The sequence below is a fragment of the Natrix helvetica genome (genome assembly GCF_964273705.1).
Source record: "Natrix helvetica genome assembly, chromosome: 1".
NCBI lineage: Eukaryota > Metazoa > Chordata > Lepidosauria > Squamata > Natricidae > Natrix > Natrix helvetica.
The window spans coordinates 283,272,110-283,294,256 of record NC_138548.1 but is presented as its reverse complement, the minus strand read 5'-3'; the positions used below and the strand labels follow the sequence as shown (position 1 = coordinate 283,294,256).

Sequence of the window (22,147 nt, the reverse complement as noted above, 5' to 3'; positions counted from 1 at the left end):
TGGACCACTCATGTAATATCAAACAGTAGAAAGGCATTAGTCCTGGGATATCATAACAATCTTCTTGCTCTCTTTCCGCTAATATTTGAGATACCTTATAAAGGTGACCCTGTGGATTTTGGCAATGTAGCACTTCAAAATGGTCATTATCATGTGATCACATATTTAAATTTTGCTGTTATTATTATTTCTCGCTGCAACATGTTAGTAATCACACATGGCAACATAAAAGGCAAAGACGTGTTATCTGGCTCTAAATACTGTTATGTAAAATAATTGGTGTATAACTGTTATCAACTTACCTATGACTGTTAGTTACCTTTCAATAGACAACTGTTAAGTGATGTTTGACAATATGGGTGGCTCTAGAGAATAGTGCAATAAGATACCTGGGCATCGTGCGCAGTTCTATATGCACTTTGGTTTATCAGGGATATTTTATCAGTGTTTTGTATGTATTTAACACAATATTAAACATGTGCCAATTCAGTTTGCTGTTCAATATTTTCTATCAGGCCAGTTGAAATGTGTACCAAAGTGATTGTACAAATAACTATTTTTTTCTTACTGCTGAGTTAAAAGAGATAACTTCCAGTCTGTCGTGCGTATTACAAAATAAAAGATTAAAGTTCAGCAGGTCTGGCAGTTTTGTTGGAGGAATAACCACCTATATTTATTCTGATATATATACAAGTCACAAGCTTAAGACAAACAATGTAAAGACTTTTGTACCTTAGAATCAAGAAGGTTAAGGTTGCCTTTGTGCATGCAAATGGCTTGCAATCCAGGAAGCAATTGATGCCAAAATGAATTTGTTACATCTTTAATCTGTCACAAATCTTGTTGATGCTCCATGGCTAACCCCGACCCCCACCCCACCCCACTAAGGAAGTAAAGAAGAAGTCTTTCTATAAACTCTTAATTATAAATGAAATACATAGTAACAGCATCATAGGAGTCATTTCACCTGGCTCTGTAATTAATCTACATATTTCACGTATTTTACTGTGGAAAATAAGGCATTTTTCTAAAGCTATTTCAACAGGCACCTTGAAACAAAATGTTTCTTTAATTAGTTTGAAAATTATGCTTAGTTTTAAATATATTTGGGGGGGAAATCAAATATAGGTCATTATTTTGCCATTTTTAAATATCTAGACATATTTAACTCTACAGTAGTTAAATTAATAGTTCTATATATAAAACATGTGATCTCTAACCTAAAGAGTTCAGGCAATTATTTCCCTTGTGAAACTGAACTGGAATTATATTTTATAAAGTCAGCACAAAATCAAATAACAGCAACAAAAAGGTATTTATTTATTTATTTATTTCCCATAAATATCTGGGAACTTTAATTTTGTTTCATAATGGTGCTGTACAACTAAATTTTTAAAAGTATTAACATATGCTAGACTGATATGTTTCCCAATTAAACACACTCATGCCCTATATTTTAGAGGATGAGTAAAGAACTCAACGAATATTTCTGAATTAGAGTGGGCTGTAAAGTGCAATGCAATTAAAAGGCCATTGGCCCCTAACCCAGAGGTCCTCAACCTTTCGGTCACCAGGGACCAGTTCCACGGAGAAAGGTTTTTTCGTAGACTGGAGGGGGAGCGGTTTTACGTGCTGCCTGCATCCCATGGTTTGGGGCTTTGCTTGTTTGTACGGCCTTGTTTCTGGCATGCCATGGCCCGGTGCCAGTCCATGGACCAGGGTTTGGGAACCCCTGCCCTAACCCCTGTGCTTCCATATCTGCATGCAGCTTCCTTCTAAGTGGCCTGATGCTGCTGCTGCACCATCCTGATTGTTATACATTTACAAAGATGCATTCGAAATTTCTTTCTTCTGGAGCACTGAAAAACGGCAAAGAGTTAGCTTGCACACATCCACACAGCACAAACTATACTCCACCACAACTTTAACAAGAAAGGATTTGTAGCATGTATATCCCAGATTGTTTAAGCATCAAGATATTCACATGGTATGCTGCTCCCAGAAATTAAAGTATGTATATCTGATTGGACATTTTCTTGTGCTGACTATAGTGAAATGATTGGAGTTATATCAGAATATTGCTCTACGCTTCATAGCTCCTATAGTTTTCACTGAGGCAACTTTCTTGTTTTGTTCTACCATGACAGAAATTTCAGTCCTTCTTTAAAATATGCTTCCTCCATTTACTGCTACTTAACTTAGTTTTCAGATTGCTCATTCTCTCTCTCTCTCTGCAATGCATGCTTAGAAACCTAGTTTGACAAACAAGGTTTCTTATGTAAACAAGGACCTTTAAGTTTTTTATGCTTTATAAGCCATGAGGAACACTGATATTTCTTCAGTGTATCTGATCCCTGGAGTTATCCTGTTCTTATTTACAGTATGGTAGCAAAAAATGAATAAATAATTAAAGCAACAAGGCCATGTTGCAACCAGATGTAGTATGAAATTAAATACCATGTTAATTGTGCATCCAAATTAATATTATCACCAGATGGCAATATGGATGTGTTCCTTCTCTTCCCATCTGGACAGATAATGCTGCAAAACTCACGTTTTGCTGCGTGCACAGGCACCTGGTCTCTATATTCATCCAGCATTTCATGCTAACCTCTCTCTTCCTCAGCATGTTTCTTCATACAAAGAGATGACATTAGCGCATCTCTCCCTTGTTTTCTTTTTTAAACTTTCCTCATTTTGAAGGCATGATTAGGCACACATGGATGTTGAGATAAGTACATGAAGCCTGCAAAAAAGACAATACTAGTTTTCAGAAGAAGTGAAGTTTTTGAACTTGTTGGGGAGTTTTTGTAAATGTTCAATTCCCCATGACAATGAAAATATGTACAGGTATTATTACCAGTTACTTAACGGCTGGTCAAAGTTATGGTAGACCTCCCCAAGTCTGTCTCCCAAGTTCTTAAAACTTACAACTCAGATTTGAACTTCAAATGGCCTCCACCTTTTCCATGACCACATGACAGTTTATGATGTTTTTGTTTTTTTTTGCTGGAAACTGGGGTTTACTTCTGGTTTCTAGCAAAAATACCCATTGTGAGCAATGGATTCACTTAACAGCTGTCATGTTCACATACAACCACAGTGATTCACTTAATGACCACTGCAAAAACATTGTCAAATTGGGTGCAGTCACATGGTGGCATGCTTAACAATTGGCATGGTTTTTATCTGTAATTCTGAGCTCAGTTACAGTCATAAATTGAGGATTACCTGTATTACCTTCTCTTGATGCATCAGTTCCTACAATGGAGGATTCATGAATTATCTAAATATAGTGTTATATTAAGTGCTTCTTTAAAAAATGATGGGATCTCAGTTATATAGTGGACAATCTTTTTCAGAAGGTGAGACAATCAGTTTAGAGAACTGCCTTGGTTCTTACCTTTAAGTAGTTCCTGACTGAAGGCTACCTGGTAACATTCCAGCAATGTATAGAAACTCAGAAAATGGTGCACTCCTTATAGATGAAACATTCTGTACATATGCCACTGGATAATTCCATGGTATATTATGGAGTGGGGCAGTGGATCAGAGATTACGATGCTGGGCTTGTCAGCTGGAAAGCTGGGCAGTCCAGGATCGAGACCTGAACACCATGCAACAGGATGAGTTCCTGTCCTCACCCTGGCTCCTGCCAACCTAGCAGTTTGAAAGCATGCAAATTTGAGTAGATTAATAGGTACCATTTTGGTGGGAATGTAACAGTGTTCCATGATGTCGTGCTGGCCACATGACCATGGAAATGTCTTGCTAGCTCAATGGCCTTGAAACAGAGATAAACATCACCCACTATAGTCAACAACGACTAGAGGACTAAAATCCACAGGGATTCCTTTAGTTTTTTATGATATACTATGATAACCCAGCGAGTCCCTTTTGGGAGAGGGGGCGGTATAAAAGTTTTAAATAAAGTAAAGTAAAGTTGCCTAGGTATTTATTTATAGGGGGAAAATGTCCAGACCAAATGTAACTTCTAATGTTGGATTTTCCCCCTTACCAGAGAGAGCCCCCTTGTGGAATACTGTGAAGCCATTACCATGGCAACTCCACTGCACTGCACAGTAGAAGCTTTTTTACGGCAGTACAGTAGAAGCCATTTGAAGGCACAACAGGTTGTATCATAACAGAACACATATATATATAATAGAACCAAAAATAATGAAGCCCAGTGAATTTGTTTCTTTGATAGCAATTTATCTTGATGTCATGGTGAGAAAGAAAAAAGAGAATAATTTCAGCTCAGTGCCTGTTATTACAGAGCCAAAACAATACCCAAGAAACCTGTAGGAAAACAGTAAACTCTTCCCTCCCCATCAAAGACCAATGAAGGTTTAAGCATGCTCAGTGATTATATAATTCTCAGTGACTTGTGTAGGTACTAGTTGAAACTTTCGACTAGTACTATAAATAGTATAGTGAATGGAGTCTTTCAATATCATCATTGCCAATGCATATTTCGCTCCAGTTGTTAGTAAATAATGAAGTAATAAATCAAATAAGTGCAGGTATGCTTGTGTGTAATCTATGCTAGGCAAAATATAGTAAGTAACTTTGTGTGGTCAGATTGACAGAACCTATGAAAGTCAATGAGAAAGCTGCTTCTTATATGAATAATTTTCATTCACTGATGTACCAAAGTCAAGACAAGCTGTTGACATGAGCTTAGGAAAACCCAGCATTTAACTAGGGTGATCCAGATGACAGGTGGTTCTAACCATATAGTCCACTATCATACCTAAACATATCCTGTATAGCAGGGATGTCAAATTTGATTTCATTGAGGGCCACATCAGGGTTGTGCTTGACCTCGGGGGGATGGAGTGGCCGTAGCCAGGGTGAGTGTGGCCAGCTCATTGTCATTCGTTTGGGGGCGCCTGTGGTGGCCTGAGTGCACTGCCAGAGAAAACGGGTTCCCAAGCTCCGTTTTCAGCTACAACAGCCTCCTGCAACCCTCTGCCTCCATTTTTGCTGGCAGAGGCATGGTAGGCCAGTCCTTTGCTATTTCCAAGGTGGCCCTGGAGGCCAGATCTAAGCACTTCATGGGCCAGGGACATTAAGTTTGACACCTGTGCTGTATAATTTTAACATGTGCATTTGGGGACCCACAAATGTACATCACTGAGAAATTGTCACTGTATTCCCAGTTGAAAGTTGAATCAGTGCATAATTTGTTTTATAGCTGCACTGTAAAAAACATGAGAGAGCTTTAGTTAAGACCACATATAACACCTTATTTATGCAAGGGCCCCTTAAGACCCAAGTTTACTTGATTCTGTTTCAGATGTAAAGCATACACTTAAATTTATTTTTCTCTTCCAGCAGAACATTGCAAAGAAGACAGATCAATGTTTTGTCGCATGGAAGTTCTCCATCGGTACTGTACCATTCCTGGATATAATAAACTGTGTTGCAAGTCTTGTGGTATGTACGCTAATGAAACAGGTCATGGCAACTCAACAGTTAATGATATTGAAGAGGACATCACTCCCACCCTTGCAACATCTGTTGAAGATCACACACCATATAGAGCAACAGGTCCACCAGATGTTGCCAAGGTAAATATCTCCAGTTCTAATGTGACCATAGAGCAGCCAGAAGGCAACACACTGGATGCTCCCTATAAAATTCATCAGACGGAAAATGAAGTGCCTCAACACAACATCATCTGGAGGAGGAGACCACCATATGAAAGGACGAAGAACCAAAGAATTCAGCAGCTGATTGCAGAAAAAAGGAAGAAGGGAATGCTCAGGGAATTGCGTTAAATTGGAAATATAACTCTATATACAGATATATATATTTTCTCTCTTATAGAGATGTTACAGTACTGCAGTATTGCCCATGCTACCCTAGAGACTAATTTTTTTAAATAGCGGTGCTATGGCAGAAATGCCTAATGCTACAGCTTGCAATAAATAGACATGTAGGCTTATTTAATTAAAGAAAAGATAAACAGCATAGCAAATGTTAGGTTACAAATATCCACTGAAAATGGTACAATAGCATCATGGCTTAACAGCTATGCAACAGTACTACATGCAGGTAGTCCTTGTTTAAAGACTGTCTTGTTTAGCAACTATTTGTAGTCATGACCATAATAAAAACATCACTTTACAACAAGTCCTCATATTTATGACCTTCACAGTTCTGTAAAGCAAGAGAAATTGAAGTAAGATCATAAGCATGGTTGCAGTTTCACTTAGCAACCACTTTGCTTAATGAGTTGCTGATCCCAATTGTAGTCACTAAACAAGGACTACTTGTAGTAAATGTCGGCAAAGTTGTTTCTTTTTATTTTCCATCTTGCTCCATCTCTGTGTATGTTTGAATCCAATGGAATCTACCCGGATGATACTATTTTTATCAATTAAAAAAGTCTTATCAATTGATCCAAAATACTTAATAAGCCTACAAAAAAGCCTATAGAATTTCAGTAGCAAGGAAGTATGTTTCTGGTTTTTTTTTAATGATTGCCATTTATTTGAATAGGTCAAATTGCTCCATGTATAACAACTTTGATATCCATTGTGCTGAACTCAAGTATACTAATCTTTTCATTGAATTCAGAGGTGCTACTTCCACACTCAGGGATGACAAAAAGTCTAACTGAAGTGTTGAGGAATTAATTCAATCTGATTTTGGGAGCCAAGCCCAATTGATTGCAATAACCACTTGAAAAGCACACTTGGTGATATTATTGTATAAAATCCAGCTGGAAAATAATGTTCTTCAGAAACAGTAAAAGGACATTAAAGAGAGAGTTCTTAGTCTATCTCTGTCCAACTATCAAAGTTTCCCAACTCATTCATGAAGAAGTAATGTTAGAGCCATAGGTGCACAAGATGTTTGACTATGTGGTCCACATTTCATCTTTAAAGAGTATGCTGGAGAGCCAGAGTGATGATGGGATCAGGACAAAAGAGTGGGCAAGGCCAGGAAAAAAAATCAAAATTAATTTAATTTAATGTACAGTATATATAATCAAACTGCAAGACAAGACGATTCCCAATATATTTAATAGTTTCCCTTTCATTAGCTCAAAAGTGACATGCTGGAAGCCCTTTTATAAGAATGCTGGGAACTGCACCCAACTTTTCACAGGTGTCACGAGGCTGTGGACCTCAAGTATACCTCTGACTTTAAGGATTGCAAGTCCCTTCCAATCACTGTGTGACTTTTCAACTTCTCACAGACACACAAAAAAACCCCTTCTTATTTATAATATATCAACTCCTGCATCATCTTCAGCAAATTGTGAAGAAGCCTGAAGGAGATACTTGGTGGTATCATCAACCAAATGCCAGGCTTACACACTTGAGTCCAATCTCTGATTCAAATATATAAATGGCAGTAATTGTGTTGCTGTTGCATCAGTCTTGTCATTTCTCCCCTTCCCATGAATGCCCCCACTAAGCCCATCAACTTTAGATAGATTACCCACATATTAAATCTAACCCCACTATAAAAATATGGTTTGTATTGTACATTTAAAGATCTAATTTGCACTACATCTTGTACATGTTTTTAATATACAAATTGGTCTTCTAAAAGTGTGCTTAAGCCACAAAAGTTGATTTGAAACTCCATTCAATACTACAGACAATAATCATTCTGACTCAGAATGAAAAGAGGCTGCCCAGTTAGATGCAGGCTTATTCTAAAACTAGAATAAGCCTGCATCAAACTGCATAACTGCAGCAAAAACGAAGATCAAGGTTTTGTAATTTTTGCCAAAAGTGATTAACTTTATAGGCACAGTGGAACCCTCTAAGAGTGAAGCCTATTCAATTTCAAAAAGAGATGCAGTGATGCTCTTTTGTTTGTTTTTAGTGTCAGAATTGGCAAGCAATATCTAACATTCATTCTTGTTTTTGGGGGATTCTTACATAAAATACAAGCTTAAGGTATTTGTTTAAACAAATACTTTGGTTAGATGATACTTCATTAAAACAAGTAATGTTCTCCTTTGGCAAATATTTTGATTTGGAGATCTCTTTAAAAGCTTACAATGAGCACTCAGTGGTCTCCAAATTGGTGTAAGCAAGGATTTCTACTTGGAAGTCCCCCTTATGAAGTCATCCTGTGATTATAGGGGAGATGGGTCAGTCTCTTGACTCTGCTCTCCTTTTCTTCTCTTCCACAATTTGGTGGTTATGGAAACAAAACAGTAGATTTGTAAACAGCCTCTGTCTCCAGCAACATGAGGCACGCATAAACACTCTTGCTCAAATTGACTTTCCTTGCCTGGGTCTTCTTTGACCTTAATCACAGACTTGGCCATGATTTGGAATTTATCTGAATCACATGTGCAATCCTCATGACCCCCATGAATCACATTTTCAAAAACTATTTGAAATTAAAGTGTATACATTAACTCACTGGAAAGATAGCTTAAATAATCCTAATGTCACTGTTTCCCCCCTCCCCGCGGGTGAATTATCCGCATTTCATACTCTTAAAAGCTTGAGGTAAAATGATTGCTTTTATATTCAAATCTTAATGATTTAAATGACTGGATTTTCTTTTTTTATTTCAGTTGGTGCTTTTTGTCTGAAGAAAGTGTAGCTTTTTGTTTATTTTCTACCTATTGCACATATCCACTGGGGTAGTGAACAATTTGTGCTATCAGCAGGTAATTAGGTCTACTGTATTGTTGCAGAAGGGAACAGATGTTATTATGCATACAAATGCATAACGATACTGAATCTGCTTAGATTCTAACAACCTCTGTTTGTCAGCCCTTTGAGTCCTGGTTTCCTCTTGCACAGCACTTTCTGAAAGCGTGTATGGATATCAGCAGCATCATGGGTACGTTACTGCTCACTTGGTTTAAAGAGAGAGCTGCATTTATTCATGGGTAACACATCCCCCCCCCATTTTTTTTTTAGTAAATGCGCTTGTGAATATAGTTTTGTTTTGATTATAGACCTTTTCACCTGCAAACAAAAGCAAGCAAGCAAAAACATTTAAAGTCATCTTGATGGCTAGAGAGTAGGTATCAGCATAAACTGGTGGCAGGTTTAAAAACAGCTTACCTCAATGGTTGATGAGAAAACCCAAGGATAGGCAAATAGTTTGCATGCTATTCTCAACAACTGATGATTCTTTCATTACATTCCTGGACACTTCCCCTGTTGATTGAACTGATGTATTTGTTGTTTTTATCTGAACAATGCGTACAAAAGAAATCCTTTGCTGTCCTTACCCTCAAAATCTAACTGAAGAAGCACCTGTATTACTGCAGGTTTTAAATAAATAATCACTGAAATCTGCTCTTTTTGTTTCTTGGTTTGTTTCTTTATTTTATTTCTTTGGTTGGCTGATATTGCGCCTTTCTTCTAGTAGCTGAAGATCCCTTACTCAGGAGTCTCCATTTTATTCCCACTATAATAAAGTTGTGAAGAAGACCAGGCTGAGAGAAAGCAATTGGTTAGGGTTTGCTTAAACAGACCAAAGTTTTTGTATTGCATACCACTTGTATCAGTGGTGGGTTTCAATTTATTTTACTACCGATTCACTCATGCGCACTTGCACACTTGCACAATGCTTCTGGGCATGCCCAGAAGCTTTTGCTCATGCCCAGAAGCATCTGGGTGGGTGGGCGGAACCTCCCACCACTGCCAATACTGATTCACCCGATCTGGGGCAAACAGGCAGAAACCCACCTCTGACCTGTATATCACGTTATAATCTATTGAACAAGATCAGCCTGGAGGCATCTGATAGCCAGGTGAGATAGGTGGAGATAAAAAAATAGCAAATGCTGGACGTAGGCAGAATCTGAAAGACATCAACTTGAGGAAGTTAACAGACAACATTGGATTGATTCTACATTTGAACAACGTAATGGCCCTTTATCACGTTTATTTGTCATGTTACAATTCTAGTCATTTGCCACACATCCTTGCATTTGGATATGTATTCTCTTAAACGTCAGAAGACATTTAATCATTTGAATGGTACTCAAGTAAATATAGCTGCACTCTTGCACATGCTTCTGCATGTATATTTGGTGTTTATTTATAAGGCAGCTTCTGCACAAAGACCATCTTTGTTGGATTATGAATAAAGATGGTGAGATTATCCTTGCAGAACATGAGAAAGTGCAGTAATTCATTATGTATCTCAGTAGACAAATTCATATTTATGTCTTCTATTCATACATTGCTAATTTAAAAACATATACCCAACCATTCAACATACACTCCTTATCCAAATTATTACTGTCCCTGGTAATTTTTCTCTGTCTATGGTAATTTGGAAAAGGAGAGCCTTTGTCACCATTCTACTGATTAATAAACTAGCAAGGACAATTGCAATACAGATTCATCTATGAGGGTATTTTAGGAGTGATGAGATTTGAACATATTAATTTAAAACTTGAGCATCATTACACTATGCACTTAAAAGGCTTGTTTGTAGTGCCTTTCAATTTGGGAACAGTCGTAAATGTTTCTTATTAAATGAAATACTTGACTTTCAATACACATCAGGAAATCCTACACAAGTATCTTTGTGGCCAGACAAAAGCTGTAGCTACCTTTTGGCTGCCAGCATATGCAACCAATTTTCCACAAGGAGAAAGTCAGTCTGAGTAGAACTGTTAGCTGCAGATGCAATACGGCCAATGGTTGTGTGCATTGGTCCACAGAAAAGCTAGTTTGAAAAATGTTACTTTTCAAGGATTTTTGTCATTGACTTTTATTGTATAATGTATTTACTACTTTATTTACTCACTACAATGCACAGTATTAGCTGTCTTTGTAAGATACAGGCAATTACACACACACACACACACACGTGTGTGTGTGTGTGTGTGTGTGTGTGTACACAAATCCAAACCTTTAATTTTTTAATTTATTAAAATCAAGATATTTGGGCTCTTTGTAACTTTGTTGACTCTGACTGTTGACAATATGCAGTAGTATGCACTCGGTGAGTAAAATGTAGATATTTTCCTATACCAAGGAAGCATTCCAAGCATTCCAAAGGCCTTCTTCTTTGGCAAAGACATGGAAATGGATTCAAACTGAGATTCCACATGGCTTTTCATGTAAGGTTATGTTTCCTTTTGCAATTCCATAAAATCCACCATCAGAAGTAATAAGATACATTTCCTCAGTAATGCAGTTTTTTTAGAAAAGATCCTACTTAACAGGATATTTCAAATTGTTTCCCACAGAACCCACAAAAACTTGATGAAGTTCCACAAGGCACTAAGGGTGAAAACATTTTTTTTAAAAAAAAACACATTCACTCAAATGCAGCCAATTTTTCATTACTAGAGTTTTGCTTCTTGGTTCTGCAGGATTTATTTTTAAGAAACAGATGCCCCAGACAGAAAAAAAATTGGGAAACTTTGGTGTTTAACATATTTTTCTGCTTTTTCATGCTTGATTTTTTTTAGTGGAGTCCATTTCTGACCACTTGTGTTAAAAAATGAAAAAAATACAACAGAACAAAAAACCAAACAATTCTATATTGTTACAATATTATAATTTTATTTTATTTATAATAAATATTAAAGTACATACATAGTTATTTCTAATATATGCATATAATTATCATTCCTCTTTAACTTACTATATTTTGCATAAATGAGTTCTATATTTTATTACAGTTGTCCATACAAAGTTTATATCTATAGTTAATCCGCTCCTAGGTGGCATGTTTAAACAGGTCCTCAATCCATTGAGTGAAAGGGACCATACATTTATTTTTCCAAAGCTCCAAAACCAGTCTTTTAGCCATAGCAATAGCACAAATAATCCATTTACATTGTCCAGTTGTTAGTTTCTTTATAATAATTCAAACTATTATTGTCCTCTAAAAAACTCCATTTTTGTTACTGTCATATAATTCACTATTTTCTCTGAGAATTTAGTAAGTATAGCATATTGTAAAAACATGTTTTTAAAGAAGTATTATCCTTATTACATCTTCAACAAAATGCTGCCATAAACAGACCTTTTCTATACAAAAGTAGTGAGGACCAATAGTATTTTATGTTGTACCAGTCATACAGAGGTGGGTTTCTGCCAGTTCGCCCCAGATCAGGCAAATTGGTAGTGGCGGTGGTGGGAAGCTCCACCCACCTGCCCAAACACTTCTGTGCATGCGCAGAAGCATTGCATGAGCGCGTGAGCGGGCACGAGCAACCTGGTAGTAAAATAAATTGAAATCCACCACTACAATCCTAGTTTAAGGTTTACTGACTCTCTTGCTATAGAAGTTAAGTCATTCTCTCATAAGCAATAGAGGAACCTCTAGTTCTTTGTTCCATTTATGTCTTAATATGTATCAAATTAGTTTATTTGATATAAATAAACTAATTTGATACATATTGAGACATGTTATAAATAAATTTCTAACACATACAAACTATTGGTTTTTTTTTAGTTTTAAAGGATTATCAAGTTGTTCTAGTATCTTGTGTACCTACAAAGGTGAAAATTCTGCTGGTTCAAATAATGTTATGAACAAATGTTGTAGTTATAAATATTGCCACAGGGTTATATCTTAACACAGCATGTGTTAAAAATCCATCTTCATTATCTATCAGTTCGTTCCAAGCCAATATCGCCACTTGTATCCAATTTTTCATTGTTCCATGTCACCATATTTTAATACTTCACAATAGGTTAGCAAGATAACCTTGGGGAAGCCAAATCCTTCCTCAATAATTGGTAGCTGCATTTTCTGTAACCATATTCTCAGAACCAATAGCTGCATACCATTTTGTGAAGAATGGCAAATCTCTTGAGAAAGACAGAACCAAGCACTTATTCTCAAATTTGGGTTCGCCCCCTTGCATACAGTGACTATGGATTCTTATCTATCAAGCCATTCTTAGGAATTGTGGCACACTCAGGGGTGGGTTTCAAAAATTTTTAGAACCTCTTCTGTAGGTGTGGCCTGCTTTGTGGGAGTGGCTTGCTGGCCATGTGACTGGGTGGGAGTGGCTAGCCAGCCATGTGACTGGGTGGGCGTGGCCAACTTGTAAAATGTGGTGAAACTCACTTAACAACGCTCTTGCTTAGCAACCAAAATGTTGGCTCAGGAACTCTGGCATTGAAGCATGCAAGTCTTAAAGCTGTCAAGTTACAAGACCCTTGCACCCCTAGCCCTTTAGGGGAAAAACCCCAGGGATGTTCAAACTTGACAGCTTTAAGACTTGTGGACTTCAACTCCCAGAATTCCTCCTCGTCATGTTGGCTCAGGAACACTGACATTGAAATGTGCAAGTCTTAAAGCTGTCAAGTTACAAGACCCTTGCACCCCTAACCCTTTAGAAAAAAACCCCAGGGTGTTCAAACTTGACAGCTTTAAGACTTGTGGACTTCAACTCCTAGAATTCCTCTTCTCTCTCTTCATCTTGATGATGTGCGGAGGGAGGGAGCTGGAACTGGTTCTAAACAGCCCTGTAGAATTGTGGAACCTCTTCTATAGAAGAGGTTAGAACTGGCAGGAACCCACCCCTGGGCACACTGGAGAAAAATTATTCAGGAGTTAAAAATGTTATGATAACATCCTAAGAAAAGCTTCAATGTTGCTGGTTATCTTCACAAAAATACTGACATAATTTGTTTAGAAATCTACTTAGGTATATTTTTAGATTCCAAAGTTTTTCAGAAATATATCTTCCCATTCTTTGGAGGTGCTAGAGAAGCATTACTTGAGGAGCTGTGGTGGCACAGTGGTTAGTATGCAGTATTGCAGACTAACTCACTGCTCACTGCCAGGAGTTCGATTTTGACCAGCTCAAAGTTAATTCAGCCTTCCATCCTCCCAAGGCTGGTAAAACAAGGATCAAGATTGTTGGGGGAAATATGCTGACTGTGTAAATTACTTAGAGAAAGTTGTAAAGCACTGTGAAGTGGTATATAAGTCTAAGAGCTACTGCTATTAATTGCCATTCCTTTCTAAACCTTGAATGACTATGATCTAGCCCAGTGGTGGGCAACCTTTTTTTTCAACTGAGCCAAATCTCGCCAAAACCACGATTGAAATTTATTTTGAGAGCCACATTTTTAAAACCGAAAATACATAGGATGGTACACTGTTTTTAGTTTCAATAAACTCTGGCATTTGAAGCATGCAAGTCTTAAAGCTGTCAAGTTGCAAGACCCTTGCACCCCTAACACTTTAGAAAAAAAACCCCAGGGGTCTTCAAACCTGACAGCTTTAAGACTTGTGGACTTCAACTCCCAGAATTCCTCCTCCAGTCATGTTGGCTCAGGAACTCTGGCATTGAAGCATGCAAGTCTTAAAGCTGTCAAGTTGCAAGACCCTTGCACCCCTAACCTTTAGGAAAAAACCCAGGGTCTTCAAACCTGACAGCTTGAAGACTTGTGGACTTCAACTCCCAGAATTCTGAGAATTGAAGTCCACCAAGGGCATCAATCATATTAGCCCAGGGATCTGCAAAATTGGCTCTTAAGACTGGTGGACTTCAACTCCCAGAATTCTGAGAGTTGAAGTCCACCAAGGGCATCAATCATATTAGCCTAGGGATCTGCAAAATTGGCTCTTAAGACTGGTGGACTTCAACTCCCAGAATTCTGAGAGTTGAAGTCCACCAAGGGCATCAATCATATTAGCCCAGGGATCTGCAAAATTGGCTCTTAAGACTGGTGGACTTCAACTCCCAGAATTCTGAGAATTGAAGTCCACCAGTCTTAAAACAGCCAACTTTGCAGATCTCTGTGTTAGCCCAAAGCCTGGCGCTGGGCGGGCCTTGCTCCCCCATTGGTGGAGCCCCAAGAAGCGAGGAGGGAGAAAAAGAGATGGAGGCCAAGGAGCTTCCCCCCCGCCCCCTCCCAGCAAAAATCTAACCGGGGAGCCGGGCGGGCAGTAGCAAATTAGCCGATCACGCCGCGTGGGCAGTAGCAAATTAACCGACCACGCAGCATGATCGGCTAATTTGCTACTGCCCACCCGGCTCCCCGGTTAGATTTTTGCTGGGAGGGGGCGGGGGGAAGCTCCTTAGCCTCCGTTTCTTTTTCTGCCTCCTCGCTTCTCATCCCCGCCGACTTCAGGATCCTCCCTAATCATTGTGGGTCGAAAAGAAAAAAGGGAAAGGGGCGCTTGTTTTGAAGTGCCCGAGAGGAGGGAGGGGAGCGGGCGCCCGGCACACAGAAGAGCCGCATTAAAGTGAGTAAAGAGCCGCATGTGGCTCGCGAGCCGTGGCTTGCCGACCACTGATCTAGCCTATCGCACAAATATTTGTTACTACCTTGTCTACTAATTTTCTCCCATCCATACCCTGACTTGTGAATCAGCACCTTCAGATTTAAATTGAGATAGAGAAAGTTAAGTATCCTTGGATGCAAAAGGGAATTTAATCCTGAGCAAATAAAATGTGTATTAGGGCTATTAAACTGCAAATCTGGGGCTTATTATATTAGTCTCTGGTGTTTTAAAATATCTTTCTAAATATTAAATGATATTTGAGAAATGGAAAGAACAAACCCACATGTTGTACTTAAAATAGCTAACATTTCTTGAAAAATAAAAATTGAACACAGATGCAACACAATTTGCCTAATTAAAGCAAAGCCTGGGCAAAAAGCTGAAGAATTCTTCACTGTCTCCTCTTCAACCACATAGACGCCAAGGAAAGATGGTTCTTCATTTAACTATTACATTTTAAATTAAATATTGGGCTTTGCTCTTAAGCAGAAGGAACCCAGTTTGTGGCCTTCTTTCCGATCTGTATGACAGGCCTGAGAATATGTCAAGAATCGCTCACTGGGGGACAGAAATATAAATAACAGAATTAACCATCTGTAAAAAGATGAGGATGTCGGTTCACTTCAGATTGTTACAGGAGGGCTGAAAAAGAAAATGTTTAGTTTTTATTTAGTTTTTATTCCTAAAGCAAAAACATCTCTTCGTGACTCTCAAGTCATGAGTTGACAAGTCAAGCTCAGTGAACTATAAGTCATGCTCATGACTTGTGTTAGATTGCGTAATGGATAGGCACACACAGGCTTAACGGTAACAACAGCTCTTTATTAAGTACAACAAGTGAGAACAATCCAGCGAAGGTTGAGTCTGACAGCAGCCCTTTTATAGGGAGACCCTTCAGACCCTGTCAGACCCTTCAACCAATAGGATTAAACCTCGGTTCCCGCCAGAACAGAGGACTTTGGTGGAAACCACTGTAGTTAGAACAAGTATCTAACAACTTGGTTTTTATTTAGGTCAGTTTGATTATGTTTCTGAATATCTCTGCAAATCTGACAGGAACAGGCAGCATCTTTCTGCTTCCTCCAGATCCACAGACTTCCAAAAGAGATCTGGATTATTTATTGCTTTGTGATTAGGATTCTTTGGCAGCTGTTTTCCTATAATAATGGACTGTTTAAAAATTGGGTACCTATTTGTCAAACTGTCTTCTTGTTACAAACATTATTCAATTAGTTATATACATCTCTGTCTGAAGGCAGCGCCCTATTTTGAGTTTTGCTGAGACAGTAGCGAAACAGTGTCACCATCTGGAAAATATAGGCAAATTCTTATATGGCAATAATTAAAATAAAGTAGGGAAGAAAGTTGCTGCTGAGCTCAGTCTTTTGCAAAATATCTGTTATGACAAAAGACCAAAAAATGTCCTCTCGTATGGTTATGCCCATTTTTAGCATATTCATACTTGTCACACTCTCTTGCCAGCATTTTTAATCAAAGGGGTCAAGGAAAGGAATGACCTTAGCTGTAAACTACAGAAAACGGCTACAAGCATAGTTGGGTTAGGCAGATAAACTGGCTGCTGTGTCTCTAGTAAGTTTTTCTTAATAATTTTACTAAATTTTCATAATATAAAATACAAATGGAAATAAAGATAGCATGGAAATGGGGACGTGAAAATGGGGGGAAAGAGAAGTGTGGGGTGGTGAGAAAAGAAGAAACGAAGTGTTAACTTCCAACTTTCTTCAAAACAGTTGAATAAAAACATTAGGCACAGCTTCAACGTTTTACTTTTACGTACTTAATGTACTAGTCATTTCTAAAACCACAAATTTACCTCATCTAATCAGCAAATTCCAGCAAACAGTAAATCAGCAAAAAAAAACAAACATTTTTTTCCTGTCTTGAGCACAAATTCTAGAAACAGTTTCCAAGTAGAAACAAATTTGGATATATTCTTTTTATTATTATTAAAACAGTTAATTTGGCCATCTCTCATCCTCTCCATCAGTTTTTCCATCTACTCTTTCATTGTGGGGTTTGATATATCTTTCCATTCTTGCTGCAATAACAAAGATCCAGATTTTTTTTTTTCAATTCCCTTGTCCAGTAATCCTAAAAGAAAAGCCTTGGTTTTGATTTTATATTCTGTGTCCAGATACTATATGTTGATAAGAAGAAAAGTGGATTATTCTTTTATACAAGATATAAATAATGAAAAGCTTCTAGTTTAAGTTTGTCAGGATGTGGAAACGGAGACAGGAAATTTTTTAATGCGTGATAATATGGAATGTTGCCTAATGGAAAACCAGCATTTGGTATCTAAACTCTATATATGTTGACATTTATATTATAACAATAGCAGTTAGACTTATAGACTGTTCTATAGTCTTTACAGTGCACTCTGAGTGCCCTTTAAAGACTAGTGGCAATATGCTTTACAGTATCAGCATATTGGCCCCAACAATCTGGGTCCTCATTTTACTGACCTCAGAAGGCCGGAAGGCTGAATCAACCTTGAGCCCCACCAGGATCTGCTGTGGCAGAGTTTGCCTACAATACTGCATTCTAAGCACTGCACCATGATTCCCGAGTTTTCATGATTTAATTTCATGGGTATTTATTTATGAGGAATTACTTTGAAATGTTGCTTTCAATGCAGATGATTTTCATATAAATGTGCATAGGATTTCAGCTTTGGGAAATGATCTTAAAAGCTTGGGATGTTCTGTGTAGGAAGAAGGAAGTCAACACAATTTACTAACTAACTGAAGGGAATCAGTGGGCAATAGTCCCATTCTTGAATTTGAGCATCTAATGAGGAAAATGTTATCCTTCCCTGATAATAAAGCACAACAATAAATTTAGTCGGCCTTTTAACAGTTCCAACCACCTGATTATATACATTTAGCTTATAGCTAAATAGAATATAATTGAATAGAAAACCAATTTCGTTGTATTTAAGTACAATGACAATAAAGATTATACTATAGAAGAAGTTCTATAGTACATAGAACTTCTTGATTTTATAGAATTCCTCCTAGCCTCATACAAACATTCATTCTATTTTGAGAAAAATAGCACCTCTTTTTCACTCTCAAAGGCCATCACCTAAACCTACCATCAACATCTCCTCCTGTCTGATGAAAAAAAAAAATTAAGGACTGACAAGCCTCATCCATCCCCGTGCCGATTTCTTAAGTAGATCTACTATGTTCATTGGCGGTCTTTTGCCAGGGTGGACTTCTGCAAATACATCTTGAGTCATATAAGAGCACAGCCAGAAAATGAAGGTAATAAATATTTTAATGAGATTTCTTAATACAAAGCTCAACTCCCAGAAGATTATCCAACTGGTCACTCGATGCAATAAATCTGCTACTTCATTCTTTTGCATGAAGATAAATAGAATTGCCTGCCCAATGTCTTTCATTTCCAAAGGGTGAAAATCAGATCTGGGCTGCAAAATTCTGAATAATGACTGTATCGTTGCCGTCTGGTGAATATCCAGATTTTTTGCAGCTCTTATCTGATATGCTTATTGACAATAGACATATCCCACAATATGTGTACCATCCCCAATAGGTTCAATAACACTGACTGAGAAGTAAAGAAATCACATATATTTGGGGGGGAGGAGAGAATTGGGTGCTAGTATTAAAAAGAAAAATCAGAACGTATAACAAGAACTCCAGGATACCTTGGCTTTCTGCCTAGGCGAACGTTTTTGTAAAGGCATGCCAAAATTGTGCGCGTGCATATGATAGCGCACATGCGCATGCCCACACCCACAATGCAATGCACCCTGCCCACCTGTGCATGTGTGCATGACCCCCGTTGGGCCCATTTTTTGCCCCCTCCAGGCTCTGGAAGTTTTCCTGAAGCCTGGGGGAAGCAAAAACGGCCTCCCCTAGGCCTCCAAAAGGTCAAAAATCAGATGACCGGTGAGGGGACGAGTGCTGGAGCTGACAGCTCACGTGCCAGCAGATATGGCTCTACGTGCCATAGGTTCTCCATCATGGCCCTAGGCCAATAAAAGTATCTTTCTCTTGGAAGTATAATGTTAAAAGAAACCACCTATGAGAACTGTGGAATACCTTCTTTGCAAAGTATGTTAACAAAATTATGGATTACAACAGCCTCATCTTTAGAAGGCTCACACAATTGCTTCAAAGGTTGTTCGTGTGTATGTGTGTGTGTGTGTGTGTACTTGTACAAGAAGACAACAGTTCTGCTGGGAACAGGAAAAAGTTGCTGTGTAAATACATGTGTGATCAACCACTGGACACAGCATATACTGTAAAGCAATCACATAACTGCTTCAAAGGACATGGCGCGTTAACACTACAGGGCATGGCCTTACTTGAGCTAACGTGCCTGCAAAACACATGTTCTGAATGCTTTGCATCCCTTCCAGGTAAACCAGACAGGAAACACTACTAAGTGATCTAATTGTATTACATTAATTTAATTTTAATTTAATTTAATTAGCACTTCTAGACTGCCCCCTCTCCCAAAAGGGACTCGGGGCGGTGTACAGTCCATATCAAAAACATCATACATAATAACAATTAAAATTATTAGATGGATAAATACATAAATAAGAGGAGGATAAAATAGACAGAACTGTAATTGCTAAATAAATAATTTAAAATATACAAAATTTAAAACCCCAGTGTCCTATAAAATTAAATCCCCTAAAAAAACAGTAGAAAATATATATGCCAGGAGGTAGACGTTAAGAATTATGCCAGGCCAGCCAGTCGGAACAGGTGTGTCTTCAGTTTCTGCCGGAAGGAGCGGAAATCAGTGGTGGTTCTAATGTCGGGGGGGAGGTCATTCCAGAGGGTTGGGCCCATCACAGAGAAGGCCCTACTCCTTGGTGTCACCCGTTGGCATTGCCTATTGGACGGCACCAGGAGAAGCCCCTCCCTGTGAGAGCGAATTGGCCGCAGGGATGTGTGTGGGAGGATGCGATCCCGCAGGTAACTAGGCCCTATGCCATGGAGCGCTTTAAAGATGGTGGTCAAAACCTTGAAACGCACCCGAAAGACCACAGGTAGCCAGTGCAGCTCGCGCAGGAGCGGTGTTACGTGGGAGTACCTAGTACTCCCCATGACTGCCCGCGTGGCTGCGTTTTATTAAAAGACTAATTAAAAGAAATGGGCAAGTCGGAAAGTACAAACTTTCCACTACCACTTTCAATTAACAGAATAACAGCATTGGAAGGGACCTTGGAAATCTTCTAGTCCAACCTCCTGCTTTAGCAGGAAACCCTATATTATTCTAAGCGAATAGCTGTCCAATCTCTTCTTAAAAACCTCTTGGTGCATCCACAACTTCTGTCGGCAATCCATTCCACTGATTAATTACTCTCACTGTCAGGATTTTTTTTCTCTAGTTCTAAACTAGATCTCTTTTTGATAAGTTTCCATCTATTACATCTTGTCTTGCCTTCAGGGGCTTTGGAGAATAGACTGTCTCACACTCTTCTTTGTGAAGTCCTTCAAATATTGGAAGGCTGCTATCATGTTACCCCTAGTCCTTCTCTTTGTTAGGCTAGCCCAGGGGTGTCCAAACTTGGGAACTTTAAGACTTGTGGACTTCAACTCCCAAAATTCCCCAGCCAGCCATGCTGGCTGGGGAATTCTGGGAGTTGAAGTCCACAAGTCTTAAAGTTCCCAAGTTTGGACACCCCTGGGCTAGACCCATGATGTCAAACCTATGGCATGTGTGCCAGAGGTGGCATGCAAAGCCCTCTCTGTGGGCCCGTGCACCATTGCCCCAGTTCAGCCAGCAGGTTGTTGGGTTTCCGAGGTGTGCATGTGCACCAGGCAGCTGGTTGTTGGGTTTCCGGTGCTCTGGCACACACACCTTCCAGTTTGGGCACTCTGCGCCTAAAAAGTTCACCCTCACTGGGCTAGACCTACCCATTTTCTGCAATCGTTCATCATATATTTTAGTTTCCAGCCATCTAATCATCTTTATTGTTGTTCTCTGCTCCCTTCCACTTTCGGGACATTTTGACTGTTTAAGACACTTGGGGTTCCTATCTCTCTTGTCTGATTGTTTCCTAGGCAGCATCTTTCCCCAAGATCATCCATATACTACATTAGGGGTCCTCAACCCCCGGTTCACGGACTGGTTCGCAAAATGCCAGCAACCAGGCCGCACAAACAAGCGAAGCCCCATCTGCGGGATGCAGGCAGCATGCAAAACTATGCCCCCTCCGGTCCTTGGAAAAACCGTTCTCCGTGGAACCGATCCTTGATGCCCAAATGTTGGAGGTCACTGTACTGCATTATAGTTATGCCGTACGTCACACGTCATATTTTCACAAAGAAATTATCTCATAAACTTTTTAAGTAACCCATTCTCATTTATTCCATTTACTCATATCAACAACCATCCTTTTGTATACTCCATTAGCCTAATCCTATACCTTGGGAACCACAGGGAATGGGCACAAGAGCAAAGCTTACAAGAGCAAAGATAGTGATTGAACTATCATAATGAAAACCTCACCTTTTTATATGTACATTCATTGTTGGTGCATATGTAAAATGGGCTTGAATTGCAATGCTGCAGCCACAGGGCTGCTATGGGTTTGCCCGGTTTGGGAGAATCTGTAGCTAACGTTATGGCCAGTCCAGAGAACCTCCAAATCCCACTCCTGGATGGTCCTGCCCACCCCTCCCCTCCCAGGAGTCTCCATCTGGCCTGTTTTGGATGCAAGGTAAGTGCAGGGCCCACGAGGAGGCTTTGTTTCTTTTACTGGAACAAATGGATTCTTGAGCAAGAATGTCAGAGCGATGCTCAGAGATGATACACAAGATTCAAGAAACAAAATAAATAATGCTAACTACTGCCCTCGACTTAAGACCGTTTGAAATTCTGACGGACTTTACTGGGAGGATACTTATCAACATGATTTGAA

The 22,147-nt window shown here is 39.0% G+C and overlaps 1 protein-coding gene across 2 annotated transcripts in view; it reads left to right on the top strand.

Moving 5' to 3' along the window:
* The window catches only part of ADAMTS2 (ADAM metallopeptidase with thrombospondin type 1 motif 2), a 295,279-nt gene extending 285,986 nt beyond the window's left edge, over positions 1–9,293 (top strand). Inside the window, exon 22 of one of the 2 annotated variants that reach the window (XM_081939142.1) lies at positions 5,344–9,293. In XM_081939142.1, coding sequence (XP_081795268.1) covers positions 5,344–5,786 — 443 coding nt within the window. In that variant the 3' untranslated portion in view covers positions 5,787–9,293. Of the gene's footprint in view, positions 1–5,340 lie in introns of both variants that reach the window. The other variant, XM_081939141.1, reaches the window with a different exon arrangement.
* The last annotated feature ends 12,854 nt before the right edge of the window (positions 9,294–22,147 follow it).